General features: G+C 54.3%; 1 protein-coding gene across 1 annotated transcript; it reads left to right on the top strand.

The window, feature by feature from the left end:
* Positions 1-552: 552 nt before the first annotated feature.
* YJU2 (YJU2 splicing factor homolog) lies at positions 553-16,362 on the top strand. The gene is made up of 8 exons (XM_033854656.2): positions 553-665; positions 2,644-2,744; positions 4,770-4,914; positions 7,077-7,211; positions 9,573-9,754; positions 11,285-11,405; positions 14,682-14,826; positions 15,759-16,362. The coding sequence occupies exons 1-8, from the start codon at positions 642-644 to the stop codon at positions 15,869-15,871; spliced, it is 966 nt and encodes a 321-aa protein (XP_033710547.1). The 5' UTR covers positions 553-641; the 3' UTR covers positions 15,872-16,362.
* Positions 16,363-16,365: the final 3 nt, after the last annotated feature.

Genomic DNA, 16,365 nt, shown 5'->3' with positions numbered 1-16,365 from the left:
TTTAGAGGGACAACTCAGAGGCAAACAACGGGGGGGACATCTGGGAGCGAATGTTTGTAGGGGGAGGTAGGTTTGGAGCCTGGTCTTTGAGTCTCTAACTGTGACTCAAGATAAACTTGGGTGTGGGGGGGGCGTTCAGGGTGCTTCCTTGTGGAGCTGTGTGGATCGTAAGAACTGCCCCAGTCCTCAGGTGAGCGCTAGGGACACGGGAACGATGTGTAGGTTCCCGGAGCCCAACACACAAGGTAAGCGCTCAACGCTGAGTTCTACGTTTGCTGAATAAAACCACAGGGAACGTAGCTACCAGCAGCCACGTCGCGTGACGACGAAATTTTAACCAGTCGCTGCTCACCTCTAGAGGGCGCAGCGCCTCCTCCTCGGAACTTCAAATCCACACCGACGCCGGAACCTTTTGCTGCGCCCTTACTGAGGTTGCAACTGGGGAGGGAATACAGACGGACTCGAGTGTTGACAGGCGGGGATCTGAACCAATGAAAAGGCAAGCTGTGTACGCAGCAGCCAATAACAGCGGCTGAAGGAAGTGACGGAAGCGGAAATACAAGGATAGATGGTCGGGGAAGTTCGACAAGCACTCAGCCTAATCAGTATTCTCGTGGTCGTGAGAAGAGCAGGAGGTAAAGATGTCGGAGCGAAAAGTTTTAAACGTAAGTATTGGGCAACTAGGGTTTTCGACCTGGGGCGGGACATCTCGGAGCTCGGGCCGAGGAGGGCTACTTATACTCTCCTATTAGGGCCTTTGCTTTCTTCCCCAACGGCCTTCTGCAGGGCGGGGCTCTCTAGAACCCTCCAAATCACCTTCTGCGGGGGGTGGGCCTTCACTAAGCCTTCCCCTCGAGGCTGGGGTGTACCCAGTCACCTGTGGGGGCGGAGCTTAGGCTATTTACCCACTCACTTCTGATAGGATTTTCTGAAAGGAATTATCCAGTCACTCCCGTTGGGGGCGGAGCTTCCTTAGGATATTGGTATTCTCACTTTACATTCTCACCTCCAGGAGGCGTGGCTCTGTTAAGTCTCTCCCCGCTTGGGGTTCTAGCCAATCGTGTTCCTCGGAGGGATTAGGCTTTGCTAAGCTCTTCTGCTCCGCTGGCAGGGACCCTTCCAATTGCCTCAACTTCTCCCAGTTCTGTTGGGGAAAACTGGGACTCTTGGGGTGTGGAGCTGGTCTCTGGAAGGCAGGATTCAGCTTCTGGAGAAGAGCGCTCCGGAATTCTGAGTCCCTGTTCCCCGCGCTTCAGCAGGGTGTGTGCTCCCAGGAAGGGGGTGAGCTCCCAAGCCTGGGAGTGTGTAAGCCTAAGATGTCTGGACGGAGTAGAGAGGAGACCTCCAGACTGGTGGCTTGGAGCCCAGGATGATGTCCCTTACAGTGACTCAGTGCTCTAATCTCTTAAAAACCTATATTAGGAATTCAGCCCCAGCCAGACCCAGTGCAGTTGTGTCGGACTTCGAGTCCATGAAAGTCCTTCCATCCCGAGGATCCAACTGGCAGCCCAGCTATTTACATAACTTGCTGGTAGATACTTCTGTGTGCCAGGCACAGCTCTAAGTGCCTTGTTCATCAGGTCTTCTCAGGGGGACAGGTTATCCCTTCTTCAGATGAGGAAACTGAGGCCCAGAGAGGTTATGTAATAGCCAGAGAATAGAGGAATCAAACCCAGACACCCCTCCCCGCCAGCTCTGTAACTGATACTCCTAATCACTGTACCACAGTTTCCCCAGAGCTGTGTCCCTGGGTCTGAATCCTGGATCTGCTGCTCACACTGTGTGACCCTGAGTAGCTGAAACCACCAGAACTCAGTTTCCTCTTCTGTGAAATGGGTACACCATTCTCTGTCTCATAGAGTCTTTGCAAGAATTCCATGAGGCAGGGGACATAAAGCTCTCTGTTTACTACGTGGAGCCTAGTAAGTGCTCAAAATGCAAAGTGCTTTATTTTCTGATTATCGTATGTAGTTCTATTTCATAATCCAAACTCTCCTTCCCCACATCTCCCATCTCAGGCTCCTGTGCAGAAAGAGTTGATGCAACAGGCTTGAGGCTGCTGCCTTAGAAAGCCTGGCTTGCAATGCTGGACTTTGGCTGGTATCCGGGAACCTGAATTTTGGGATGGTTCCCAATGTTCTCTGAAAAGAATGGCTCCCTGGGGTTAAACTGTTAGTACAAACAGTGTGGTTTATGCTGAGCACCTGCTCCCCTCCGGGAGTCTAGAGTCTGGAATCGTCATGCGTGCCGGGCAGAGGTGCCTACACACCAGCCCCCAGTGAAAACCCTGGGTGCTGGGTCTTCCTGAGCTTCCCTGGGGGACATTTCACACACGTTGTCACAATATATCACTGGGAGAATTGACTCCATCAGGAGAAGTCTCTGGAAGCTTGTGTCCGGTCTCCCTGGGCCCCTCCCCCCATGCCTTTTCCCTTGGCTCGTTTTTCTCTGTATCCCTTTGCTGTAATGAATAGTAGCCATGAGGACAAGTGTATGCAAGTCCTAGGAGTCCTCTCACGAAATCCTCAAACGTGGGAGTGGTCTTGGGGTCCCAGACACAGCTCCCCAGAGCCCCTTCCCTCTGCCCCCAGCCTGCCCCTGCGTCTGAAAGCAGCTCCCCTGACCCTTCCTTCCTCCCCACAGAAATACTACCCGCCCGACTTCGACCCGTCAAAGATCCCCAAGCTCAAGCTGCCCAAAGACCGGCAGTACGTGGTGCGGCTGATGGCCCCCTTCAACATGAGGTGAGCGGCCCCGCGGGCCCTGCGCTGGCCGCGCAGAGAACGCCCCGCCCAGGTGCGCAGACCACCCACAGAGAGCGTCCCGCCCCCGGTGCGCAGACCAGGTCCTCGGTCCTGGCTCAGACGTGGACCCAGTGAGCGAGTGACCGTGCCAGACCTCACCCTCCTGCCGTTCAGGACCAATCTCCCTGATGTCTCAGAGCTCCCAGCTGGTACCTGTGTCGAGGTCTCAGTCACTGGTAGTAAGAGTGAGCACACGAGACAGGGTCCTGTATGTACATTCACTTCCTCCAGCAGTCCCGTCCGTTCCCGCCCCAGGGCCTTTGCACAAGCTGTTGCCTCTGCCTGGGACACTTTTCTTTCTGCTGTCACATGGCTGGCTCTTTTTTTTTCTTTTTTGGCTGAGCTGGGTCTTCATTGTGGTGCGTGGGCTTCTCATTGTGAGGGCTTCTCTTGTTGCTGAGCACGGGCTCAAGGTGTGCGGGCTTCAGTAGTTGTGGCTCGCAGGCTCTAGAGCGCAGGCTCAGTAGTTGTGGCGCATGGGCTTAGTTGCTCCATGTCATGTGGGATCTTCCTGGGCCAGGGCTCGAGCCCATGTCCCCGCATTGGCAGGCAGATTCTTAACCACTGCGCCACCAGGGAAGCCCTGGCTGGCTCTTTTTCACTCTTCAAGACTTGGCTTAGATCTCACCCCCTCAGAGAGGCCCTCCGGATCCCCCTCCCAACCCCCTCCATCCTTCCCTCCGCATCACAGTCCCCAGGCCTCGTCCTTCATACCGCCTCGGAATTACTGTACCTCACCACAATTTTTTACATCTTAGCACATCTGAAACGAAGTGGTAATCAAAGCCACCTTTGTTAGTGAAATTCAGCCCGTGTTTACGTATTCCTTTCTCTCTCCCCTTCCTTCATTCGTTTTCCCTCAGCACTCACTCACTGGGCACCTGCTGTGCACCAGGGCCTTGGCTGGGTGCCAGGGACACTGTGGGCATCAAGACTTGCCCCACCCCCACCCCCGGGACTTCCCTGGTGGCACAGTGGTTAAGAATCCACCTACCAATGCAGGGGACAGAGGTTCGAGCCCTGGTCCGGGAAGATCCCACATGCCACAGAGCAACTAAGCCCATGCGCCACAGCTACTGAGCCCGTGTGCCACAACTACTGAAGCCCACGTGCCTAGAGCCCATGCTCCGCAGCAAGAGAAGCCACCGCAATGAGAAGCCCGAGCACCTCAATGAAGAGTAGGCCCCACTCGCCGCAGCTAGAGAAAGCCCGCGCGCAGCAACGAAGACCCAAAGCAGCCAAAAATTTAAAAAATTAAATAAATAAATAAGACTTGCCCCCCTGGAGCCATCTGGTGGGGAGTAGAGATAATACACAAGGGCTCAGGCATATTCACGAAAGGCGCATGTAGGACACAATGATGGTCACGAGAGAGGGAGAGGGACTGGACGGTGGCCAGGGAGGGAGGGTGCTTCGCTGGGTGGTCAGGCAAACGTTGGAAGAAATGCCAGCAGAACTGGGATCTGAGGAATGGAAGGTGTCACGGGCTATGGGAATTGCAAGGGTGAAGGCCCGGAGGTGGGACTGAGCTGGGGTGTTTGTAGGAACAGCCAGGAGGCCAGGGAGCACAGGATCTGAGCAGGAGGGGCCGCGGGAGGGCAGGGGCCGCGAGCTCTGCCTTGCTCCTTGTGGCATCCCTCCTGGTGGAATCCGCACTTTGGAGGTCAGGATGCCCCATGAACTCCAGGCTTGCTTCCAGGAATGGGTGATAGGCGAGTCTCACCTAGCCTGGGTAGTCTGGGTGCTTCCCAAGAAGGCAACACTTCAGCCGAGACCCAGGCAGGTATTAGTGAGAAGAGTATGCCGTCTAAGGGAATCAGTACACACAGTGGGGCAGTCTTCTTGCGGGGTGGGGAGCTCCCCGTCCCTGGAGGTATGCAAGCAGCCATCTGCCAGAATGCTAAAGCGTCCTACCAGTAAGAACCAGGGTACCGAGATGGCTTGAGTCCCTGTCCTGCCCCACAGGTGTAAGACATGTGGAGAATATATCTACAAGGGCAAGAAGTTCAACGCCCGCAAAGAGACAGTGCAGAACGAGTCCTACCTGGGCCTGCCCATCTTCCGCTTCTACATCAAGTGCACGCGCTGCCTGGCAGAGATCACCTTCAAGGTAGGCGGCCAGCCAGGCTGGTCCTTCCTCCCCTGGGGGTCAGTGCTCCTGTCCTCTCCCTCCAGGGAAATCCCATTTCACCTTCTCTGCAGAAAACAGCAAAGGTTTGGGGAGAAGTTCACGGCAGTGTTGTTTATAAAGGCAAAAAATCAGAAGCAACCTAGATGTACGGTGATGGGATTCAAGGGACAAACTACTGTACAGTGGAATATTGCACAGCCAGTAGCAGTCACGTTTTTACTTTGTTACTCTAAGGGTGGTATTAAAGATTTGAGGAAAGGATGAAGAGAACTTATAGTTTTCTCTTCACATACTCTTGTACTGTTTGAGCATTTTTTTTGCTAGGGACTTTTTTCCTTTGGTTAAAAAACAAGATTTGGTCAAAATAAAAAGTACATTAAAAAATGATATATTTTAATTACTTTTTTTTTTTTTTTTTTTGCGGTACACGGGCCTCTCACTGTTATGGCCTCCCGCTGCGGAGCACAGGCTCCGGACGCGCAGGCTCAGCGGCCATGGCTCATGGGCCCAGCCGCTCCGTGGCACGTGGGATCTTCCCGGACCGGGGCACGAACCCGTGTCCCCTGCATCGGCAGGCGGACTCTCAACCACTGCACCACCAGGGAAGCCCTTTAATTACTTTTTTAACAACAGCTTTCTCAGATATGATTTATATGCCATGCAGTTCTCCCTTTTAAATTGTATAATTCAGTGGTTTATACTCCTAACGTACCAAGCTGTCTTCTCTAATTCCAGGATGTTCTCTTCACCCCAAAATTAAGCCCCAACTCTGTCAGCAGTCACTCCCCATCCCTCTCCCCAGCCCCTGTCAACCACGAATCCACTTCCTGTGTCTGTGGATTGCCTATTACGGACATTTCTTTATCAGTGGAATCACTCTGTAGCCTTTTGTGTCTGGCATCTCTCACTGAGCATCATGTTTTCAAAGTCCATCAGTGTTGTAGCATGTATCAGTGCTTTACTCCTTTTCAGGGCTGAGTAATATTCCACTGTGTGGATGGGCCACATTTTCTTTATCCATTTGCCAGCTGATGGGCATATGGGTTGTCTCCAGAAAATGTCTCTTTTTACCTGAATTATGAAGTATGTGCATATTTAGATATTAATGAATACATATGAATTTTTTTAAAGACTAGAAAAACTATGGCAAAATGTTATAAATCGGCCTTTATAGTGAAGAATTTCAAATAACTAGGATAGCATATATGTGTGTATGTGTATATATATACATATGTGTGTGTGTGTGTATGTGAGCATATGGTAAAAACAGAACTCCCACAGTAGTGCAGGATTAACACTGGAAAATTTGTTTACTGCTCCCCTCTGCCCAGCCAGCCCCCATGCATAGAGACGGTTATAACAGTTTCTTGTGTGGCTTTCAAAAAATGTGCTCTGCCTACACATGCACACACAGGGATCACTCTCTTTCTTGCTGTTTCTTTTTAAATAGTAAACTTCTTATTTTGGAATACTTTTAGATTTACAGAGAAGTTGCAAAGATAGCACGGAGAGTTCCCATCTGCCTCTCACCAGCTTCCCCTCCTGTTAACGTCTTCCATTTCCACAGTGCGTCTGCCACAATAAGAAACCAACACTGGATCATTACTGTTAGCCAAATTCCAGACATGATATGGATTTCAATCTTTCTACTAATGTCACCTTTCTGTTCCAGGGTCTCATCCAGGATACCATGTTATATTTTTGCTTCTCCGTTTTATAAATGCAAATAGGAGCATGCTCTATACATACGTGATGTGTAATTCGTAATTAAGGGAAGAAGGTCAAGTGCGTGCACACACGCGCGCACACACAGACACACACACACCAGAAAAGATGTGCAGAGGTCCAGAGACTTTTATTTGCAAACATGTGGAAGGTGAAGGGCAGGAGGGAGGGAGTGGGCAGGTGGAGAAGGGTCTGCAGGTCTATGCTCGGGAGTTCAGCGATTCTGCAAAAGGGGACAGGAGCACTAGAAAGAAAGAACTGTACTCGCCAAAGCCATAAGGCAAGAAAAAGAAAGAATTGGTATTAAGAGGAGTGAAACACGGAGAGAAGGTGTCCCAGGCTGCTGGCTGCTGTTCAGCAGAAGCTCTTGATGCTCAGAGATTTAGGAGCTGATGTCTGCCCACCCTCCCTCCCAGACAGACCCCGAAAACACAGACTACACCATGGAGCATGGAGCCACGCGGAACTTCCAGGCTGAGAAGCTCCTGGAGGAGGAGGAGAAGAGGGTGCAGAAGGAACGGGAGGACGAGGAGCTGAACAACCCCATGAAGGTGCGTGTGCGCAGGTGCATGCGTGTGTGTGTGTGTGTGTGTGTGTGTGCGCGCGCGCGCGCGCGCACGTGTGCCTGTGCTTCGGTGCTGGCGGAATCGGTGCCCCTTCCTGCCTCAGGCCTCCAGGCAGGGTGATGGGGTGGGGAGTGTGGTCAGCAGAACTCTAAGATGTTCCCAGAGCCCTGACTCCTGGTCACACCTCATCCAGTCCCAAGACTGTGCGTACAAGGATCCTATTCCTATGACTAAGTTATGTTAGGTTAAACTACAGCACAGTCGCCCTTGTAAGAGGGAGATTATCCGGATGGTCCCCTTAATACGGGTCTAGAGTCAGAGACAGAGGACGTCAGAGACATGAAGGACTGACACTGTGGAAGTGGCCACGTGGCAGGGAACAGCAGGCAGCCCCTAGGAGCTGAGAACAGCCCCTAGTCAACAGCCAGTAAGAAGGCAGGGACCTCAGTGCCACAACCACAAGGAACTGAATTCTCCAGCAGCCTGAGTGAGCTCAGAAGAGGGCCCTGGACCCTTGATCTCAGCCTAGCAAGACTGCCAGGGAACCCAGCTGTGTCGGCCCAGACTCCCAACCCACAGAAACCAGGAGACAATGAATTCGTGTTGTTTTAAGCCACTGGGCTGGTGGCAAATTGTGGCACAGCAAGAGAAAACTAACAGGGAGTCAGGAAGTTGGACTTCGGAACGCCAGGTGCTTCCTCCAGCCAGCTGCCCCGCGGTTTTCTAAGGAGGTTCCCATTAGGCTAGTTTGGATTAAGACTAGAAATAGAGAAGGAAACGTTCTCTTGACCATATCCAGGCTGTGTGACCTTGGCCAAGGCACTTGGCCTCTCTGTGTCTCAGCGTCCTCATCTGTAAAATGAGATGAGAATTGTGCCCCCGTCGTACACTTGTGGTGAGGGTTAAATGAGTTCATACACATAAAACTCTTAGAACACAGCTTGGCACATAGTAATTCATAAATATTGATACTCCTTTTGTTATCCCTTAAAGAAGTTATTTTCAGCTTTAACTGGACATTTTTTTTTCATCTTTCTCATAAATAGTAGGAAGTCCATGTTCTCCTCTGTCTCCTCCCACCCCCATAATTCCCATCTCTTCCTGGACCATCATGCCTCTGCCAGCTGTGTTTTCTGGTCAAGCCATGTCAGATCTGATCCGATGTTTTCAGCGGCCGTGCGGAGCAGCAGGGAGGGAACTAGGCCTTAGAGGCAGTTTGCTGTATTCCTGGAGCTCCCTCAGTGCTGTCCACGTGCTGCTCTAGTTACTGCTACACTGGCCAGCACGGGGTTATTACCCTGGTACTGGTTAGCTGTCCTTGTGTAACAAGTCGACTCAAAACTTTGCAACTTCCAGCATTTATTATCCCACAGTTTCTGAGGGTCAGGAATCCAGGAGCAGCTTTGCTAGATGGTTCTGTGGGTCCCTCCCAAGGTCACAGTCAAGCTGTCTGCCGGGGCTGCCTCATCTGATGGCTCAGCTGGGGCTGGAGGAGCCACTTCCAGGGGGGCCCCCTCACGTGGCCATTCCCTGGAGGCTTCATGTCCTGTCCACATGGGCCTCTCCACAGCACTGCGTGAGCCTCCTCACAACATGGGGGCTTCTCCCCCTCCCCCAGCGAGAGTCCCAGAGAGAACAAGGAGGAGCCCCGGGCCTTTTATGACCTGTCTTGGAAGGGACACACCGTCATTGGTCCTGTTGTGTTCATCAGAAGCGAGTTACTACAACAGCCCACCCTCACAGGGAGGGGAGTTAGGCTACACCTCTGGAAGGGAGGAGCGTGAAAGAATTTGTGGACGTATTTTCAAACCACCACAACTGCCATTTCCCGGAGGGTTAGTTCAACAGGGTCACATAGCCAGGAAGCAGCCAAGGCAGGATTCATTCCCAGCCCCGCCCGGCTCCAAAGCCACCTCTCTGAGACCTGGCGGGGCCGACCTCACCTCTCTGAGCCTCAGTTCCTTTGTCTGTAAAGTGGGGGTTATTGTGAAGATTAAACGAGATTATGTCTGGAAACATCTTAGCCTGGAGCCTGGCACACAGCAGTTGCTCAGATCGTCTTTTTTAAAAATCTTTATTACTTTTGCTTAGTGACGGAGCCAGGCTGGAAGTCCAGGCCACCTGGCTCCACCGTTGACCAGCCGCATGGTCTTGGGCAGTCACTTCCCCTCCCCGAGCCTCAGTGTTCCGAGCCGTGAAATGGGTACAGCTGTGGGACCGGGTGCTGTGGATCGAGCCCCAGGGTGGGGGGGTCTCCCCTTGCCCATGGTGACCCCAGAGGCCAGGCAGGCCACGTGGAGGGGTGGAATCCCAGCTCCCTCAGCCCTGTGTCTGCACACCTGCCAGGTGCTGGAGAACAGAACCAAGGACTCCAAGCTGGAGATGGAGGTTCTGGAGAACCTGCAGGAGCTCAAGGACCTGAACCAGCGGCAGGCACACGTGGACTTCGAGGCCATGCTGCGGCAGCACCGCCTGTCGGAGGAGGAGCAGCGGAAGCATGAGCAGGCGGAGGACGAGCGGGAGGCGGCGTGAGTCCCGGGGCGCCCGCCCCCCCACAGCCTCTACAGGGTCCTTCCCTCTGCCTGGAATCCCCCCTTCCAGACCTTTCCACAGCTCCCTCGTGCGTCACCGTCTCAGGGAGGCCTTCCCCGCATCTCCCTCCCCATCTCGCTTTGTGTCTCATGGCGTCTCTGTCGGGGCCCCCAGGATCACCCCCAGGTTTGATGAGTTAATTACAGTGAAAAGTTACGGCGAAAAATCAGCAGAAGGAAAAGGCAGGTGGGGCAGAGTTGGAGGACCGGGCGCAGACTTTCAGAGGCCTCTCCCGGTGGAGTCCCACAGGACAGGCTTAATCCCCCCAGGTGAGACATGACGGCAGAGGGAGGGGCGCTCCCGGGGGAGGCCCACGAGACCCAGCCCGGGGTTCTCACTGGGGGCCGGTCACGCAGGCACCTTGGTCCGGCACGGCCAAGACCCCAAACCCAGGAGGAGAGCAGATGCCCGTGCAGACCCCATGTCTGCACAGTGTCGCGACAGGGAGCCCCCCATCAGTGAGGGTGGCAGGAGCCCCCAAGTCCAGATCCAGATGCCCCCCCAAGGGCTGGCCTGGTGAGCCAACCTTTCTGAGGATCTGGCCTCAGGCCTGCTGTGTTCATGCTTCTGCCCGGCACCTCCCGCTCTCTGGAACCTTCTTGCTGATTTGCCCCTTTCCTGATTTATTATCTATCTCCCCTCATCTAAAGTCTGAACAGGGACTTGCTCTGACCTCTGCATCCATGGCCTGGAACACGGTCAGGCACATACTAGCTGCTGTTGGGTTGGCGTAAATAACAGTGAGAGGAGTCTGCGTTTAGCGAGCCCCTTCTCAGTGCCAGGCACTGTTCTGAGTTTGGCTCTGTCGTTATGGTGGTCAAGAGAACTGAGGTTCAAGGAGCTCCCAGCACAGCCGTGACTGAGGCCCCCCAGCTGGGGTTCAAACCCAGAATGGTTCTGGCTTCCAGGCACTTAACCACCCCACTGGGCTCCGTGGACAAAGAACTTTTTTTTTTTTTTAACTTATTTATTTATTTTTGGCTGTGTTGGGTCGGGTCTTCATTGCCGCGTGCGGGCTTTCTCTAGTTGCGGCAAGCAGCGGCTACTCTTCGTTGCAGTGCCTGGGCTTCTCATTGCAGTGGCTTCTCTTGTGGAGCATGGGCTCTAGGCACACAGGCTTCAGTAGTTGCAGCACATGGGCTCAGCAGTTGTGTCTCGTGAGCTCTAGAGTGCAGGCTCAGTAGTTGTGACGCACGGGCTTAGTTGCTCCGTAGCATGTGGGATCTTCCTGGACCAGGGCTCGAACCCGCGTCCCCTTCATTGGCAGGCGGACTCCCAACTGCTGCGCCACCAGGGAAGCCCCTGGACAAAGAATTCTATTTTAAAGTTATTTGTGCATCCCCATCCCCCACTCAGTGAGATCAGGACAGGGCAGCCAGGCAGTGCACCTCAGTGTGTGTGTGTGGGGGTCCTGGCCATTGTCCCACAACAGAGCATGTTCCCAAGTCCCACGTTCCTTCCCGCAGGGCCTTAGTGGAAGAATCTAGGAAACGAAGACTCCTGGAAGACTCCGATTCAGAGGAGGATGCTGCCCCCACCCAGCCCCAGCAGGCCCTCCTGCCCAACCCCACCGCCATCCTGGACGAGGTGAGTGTGGCCTGCCTGCATCTCCACATGCTCTCAGGTGAAGCAGGGACAGAGTAAGCCAGAGGTTGGCTTAACTTTGTCTTGAAAGGCCAGTCTGGGTCGTAAGTGGTCAACTCCACATCATAGCACTAAACATAGCACTAAACTTGCTATGTAGATAGTACATGAATAAGTGGGCGTGGCCGGGTGCCGATAAAACTTTATTTACAAAAACAGGTGACAGGCCTCCGGGACTGTAGTTTTCCACCCCTGCTTCAGCTGCAGAAACAAGGAGACTCCCCACACTTAGAGACATCAGGCAGACGTTTATTCCTCAGTCACTTCACAGTCCTGGGCTGGACTCCCAGGCAGCCCTGCTCCATGCAGTCACTCAGGGATCCAGACTCCTCCCATCTCCTAGTTCTGCCCCATCCTAGAACATGGATGCCAACTCTGCGGTCACAGCTGGCTCAGAGCACCCTGGGGTTCCAGCTGCAGGAAGGCAGAGCATGTGTGGAGGACCACCAGCCAGCACCTGGAGGCCCAGGTTCAGATGCAGCCCACCTCCATTCCCCTCAAGTCCCAGTGGCCGGGCATAGTCACATGGCCGCATCCTGCCTTTGCAAGGGAGGCTGGGAGCTGCCTCCTCTAGCTGCCCTTGCTGGCAGAAAGAAAGAAGAGGGTTTGGGGAGGGAGCGAGCCTTTTCCGCCACAGATGTCTTATCCAAGGTGGTCAAGGCCACTCTGGTTTGTTAATTGAAGGAGGGAGTTAAAGTGGGAAATCATAAATAGCACAGACACCCCCAGAAACTTATTATTTTAATTCAAAACATGTTCCTGGTCTGTATTAGTTAAATACAAGTCCAGCCACTGGACAGGACCCAAGTGACAGCCACTTCAACTACATGGAAGTTACTTTTCTCTCGAATAACAATTGTGCGGGGCTGTGCAGAACAGAGAAGGTGGACCCTGTTGTCCGGGTCCTCATTGTCCTGCCGTCCCAAGGATGATGCCCTCATTGCAAGGCAGCTCAGTGCCACGTCTGCATCCCAGCCAGTGGAAAGAGGTGGGGACAAGGGAGGAGGACATTGAGGGTAACTATACCCTTGATTGAGTACATCCGTCTGCTCACACCCCATTGGTCAGAACTGAACCACCTGACCACATCCTGCTGCAAAGGAGGCTGGGAAATGTAGTCTTTCACTGAGGCAACCACGTTCCAGCTGAGAATTCTGTAAGTGTCTGAAGAGAGCGGGTTTGGGGGTCACGTACTCTCACCCATTAACCTTTTGACATAGAACCAAGGTGTTTTCCTTGAGGCTGTATCCCTGATCAGAGTTCTCACGCTGTCTCTCTTGCATAAACCAGCCTCAGAATTCATGGTCTAAAGTTTCCTCTTCTTTTTTTCTTTCAAGTGGAACAAGAGATTGAAGGTACTTTCAAAGCAGTCTGGCCTTGTATGATTTCCCTCCAGTCTTTTTTTTTTAATAAATTTAGTTAGTTAGTTAGTTAGTTTTGGCTGCGTTGGGTCTCCGCTGCTGCTGCGCTCGCTTTCTCTAGTAGCAGCGAGCGGGGGCTACTCTTTGTCGTGGTGCCCAGGCTTCTCATTGCGGTGGCTTCTCTTGTTGCAGAGCACGGGCTCTAGGCGTGTGGGCTTCAGTAGTTGCAGCACGCAGGCTCAGTAGTTGTGGTTCGCAGCCTCCGTAGTTGCAGTGCACGGGCTCAGTAGTTGTGGCTCACGGACTCTAGAGCACAGGCTCAGTAGTTGTGGCGCACGGGCTTAGCTGTTCTGCGGCATGTGGGATCTTCCTGGACCAGGGCTCGAACCCATGTCCCCTGCATTGGCAGGCGGATTCTTAACCACTGCGCCACCAGGGAAGCCCACCTGCCAGTCTCTTACAGTTACCTTGCTCGTAGCTAATTTGATGGTGGACTTCTTCTTGTATTTTGCTTTACACAAACTTCACCATAACTTTTACGGAAACATCTCTCTTTGACCCCTCTGTTCCCTGGGTTTAGTTTAATGGGGACGTGGAATGGCGTTTGATGAAAGGTGAAGGATAGCAGCTAGCTCCACCAGTCAGTTCAGTGGTGCCAGATGAGCAAGCTTCGGCTAGGACTGCCGGTCTCTCCCTGTGCCCCCAGCGGACGGCCTCTGTCTCGGTTACCACACATGGGGGATGCAGTGAGGCCGCTGTGTCCTCCTCCTGCCCCCACTCCCCGCCCCAACTGTGCCAGCCCCCTCGGATGGGCCAGGCTCAGTCCTGCCTCCCATCTCTGCTTGCTGACCTCAGCACTGCGTTCTGACCTCGGCTCTGCTGGACCCCGATCAGCAGTAGCTGTCCCCCCGACGCTGTCACACCACCCCAACTTCTTTCTTTCACATCACTGATCAAGACAGTGGTGTCTGGGGACTTCCCTGGCAGTCCAGTGGTTAAGACTTCCTATTCCCAATGCAGGGGGCACAGGTTTGATCCCTGGTCGGGGAACTAAGATCCCTCATGCCGTGCAGCCAAAAAAAGAAAAAGACGATGGTGTCCTGAGCATCTACTTGCTCATCCACCCTCTTCCTCCCCAGATGGTGAGCTCTGTGCGGGCAGCCCCCTGCCATCATGCTCCCCCTGCACCCTCAGCTCCCAGCTCCGACAGGGCCTTCTGCATCTAGTGGTTTCCAGTTCCTCTATTTAAACATCAGACAGATAAAAGGGGTCTCTTCTGGTGCGACTGAAGAGCTGGAGGCGGGGCTGAGCCCCTCTCTGCCTCCCGCTAACTGGTCCCCAAAGTGGGTGCCCCCATCTTCTGTCATTCCCTCAAACATGTTGATTGAGCACCTACTACAGACCCAGCAGTGAACAAGGCAGGACCCCGCAGCTTGGTTGCAGTTAATAAGGCAGTGGAGGCCACTGCGGGCACAGACATGCAGCACGCACTTGAGCTTGAAATGTGAGGAAAGGCTTCCCAGGGGAGCAGGTACTTGAGATGGGTATTGGAGGATGAGTAGGAGTTCACCAAGTGAACTAGAAGCAAAAGGGGCATTCCAGGTGGAGGGAATGGCATGGGTAAAGGCGTGGAGGTGAGCGGTCACAATGTGATTTAGGAAGTGTAAGCGCAGGGTGTGGGGGGGCCACAGAGGAGTTTTGAGCAGGAGAGAATTGGTCAGCACAGCAGGGGGAGTGGGAATGGTAAAGATCCTGGCTCAGCTGGGGACTAGGAACCGGGCTGCCAGAGAAGGAGCAGGATCTGGGACAGACCCCCCCAGTCATGCCTGCCCCCCGCTACCCCCGCCACAAACTGCAGGCCCCAAAAACCAAGAGGAAGGCGGAGAGCTGGGAGCGCAGTGTGGGCACCTTTGGCAGCAGTCCCCAGCTGTCTGGCCTGGTTGTGGTGAAGAAAACAGACCTGGGCCGCAGCATCCAGCGAGGAGGAGTCCTGCCCGCCCCAGGTAGGTTCCTGCAGTCCCTTAGCTTCATGCAGTGCCAAGGGTGGCCACCAGGTGGCAACAGCACCCCCGGTGCTGTTCCGGTGCGGGGTGAGGTGTGCCCCCAACCAGGGGTAAGGGGAGAAGGGCTGCAGTTCCCTTTTTTTCTTGTAATTACAAAAGGAGCAAGTGCTTGCTTTTAAAATCCAAGTCAGATAGAGGCGTGTAGGACAAATTGTCTGCACCTCAGTGGTTGTGTCGCCGATGCTTTGTGTGTGTGGCTCCTCGGACCCTTGGGAGATGGAGAATTAGGGTGAGGTCGGCCCGATGAGGTGGAAAGAGCAGGCTTCCAGGGCAGGCATCCTGGGTGAAGATCCCTCTGCCTCCACGCGCTCGTTCTGTGGCCTTGGTCGAGGGCCCTCAACCCCGGTCCTCAGCTTCCTGTCCTGGAAGCTGCTCATGACAACAGGACCAACCTCGTAGGGCCTCGTAGGGTTTGGGGGCTGATTCCATGAGCTGCTCCATGTCGGGCGCCTGCAGTAGATCCTGGCACCCAGCGAGCCTTGCGAATACACAAGCCATTGTTATCAGAACAGTTATTACCCCATTTATCAGATGAGGAGACTGAGGCCCAGAGAGGTGAAGCTGTTTGCCCAAAGCCACACAGCCAGTGTGGGTGGTGGAGCCAGGGTCTGTCCCTCTTTGTCACTTGGGACTTGGAGTGTTTCCGTTTTCTGTGTTGCACCCCCGGCATGGGCACCTCTGCCCACCTAGATCAGCTTTTAGAAGCGGAGCTGCTGGGTCAAGGGGTGTGCAGTTTAAACCGTGATGGGTCTGCCAGGCACTTTCCACAAAGGCTGCAAACAAGCAGGAATGGCCCAGTCCGCCTGGAACTGTCCCGAGGTGGGCTGCCGGGACGAGGAGGCACGGTGGGCTAGCTCTCGCCTCTCCTCCAGATGCAATGAAGAACGGGCAGGTGGCTGGCCCTGCGCCCCAGACGTCTGGCGCCTCCTCCCTGAGCCAGCTGGGTGTGTATTCCGACAGCGAGGACAGCAGCGGCAGCAACTGAGCCCTGCCCCCAGGCCCTTCCCCAGGTCAAGATCACACAGCCAGCTCCAGCCCATGGTCGGGGCAGGAGGCCCTGGGACCAACTGGAGTCACCACCGGACAAGCACAAATGACCTCCAAGGCTGGCGGGGTCAGCAATGGCTTCAGGTGAGGGACTCAGTTTCTCTCCCGTCCCCCCACCTTCCCCGCTCCGGAGCTCGGGGTCCCCAGTTCACAAGGCGGCATCCCCGGAGCAGCTTCTGACAGGCCTTCGAGGTCGTCGCGGCTGACATTCCGAGATGCTCTGGGCACGTGGGTGAGCCCACCCACCAGTGGTTGGCTCCATCCCCGCCACAGAACCATCTGGAACCCATGAAAGGAACCTGCTGATCTGGCCTGGGGGTACCTTCTCTCTGCCAGCATCTGAGGAGGGGGCTGCAGAAGCATGCAACCTAGCCAGTCCTGGACTCTTGGCTCAGAAACTGCGAGATAATAAATGTTCCTTGTTTCGTACAC

Source organism: Tursiops truncatus, chromosome 3, assembly GCF_011762595.2.
Source record: "Tursiops truncatus isolate mTurTru1 chromosome 3, mTurTru1.mat.Y, whole genome shotgun sequence".
Lineage (NCBI taxonomy): Eukaryota > Metazoa > Chordata > Mammalia > Artiodactyla > Delphinidae > Tursiops > Tursiops truncatus.
This window is presented reverse-complemented; position numbering and strand designations above follow the sequence as displayed.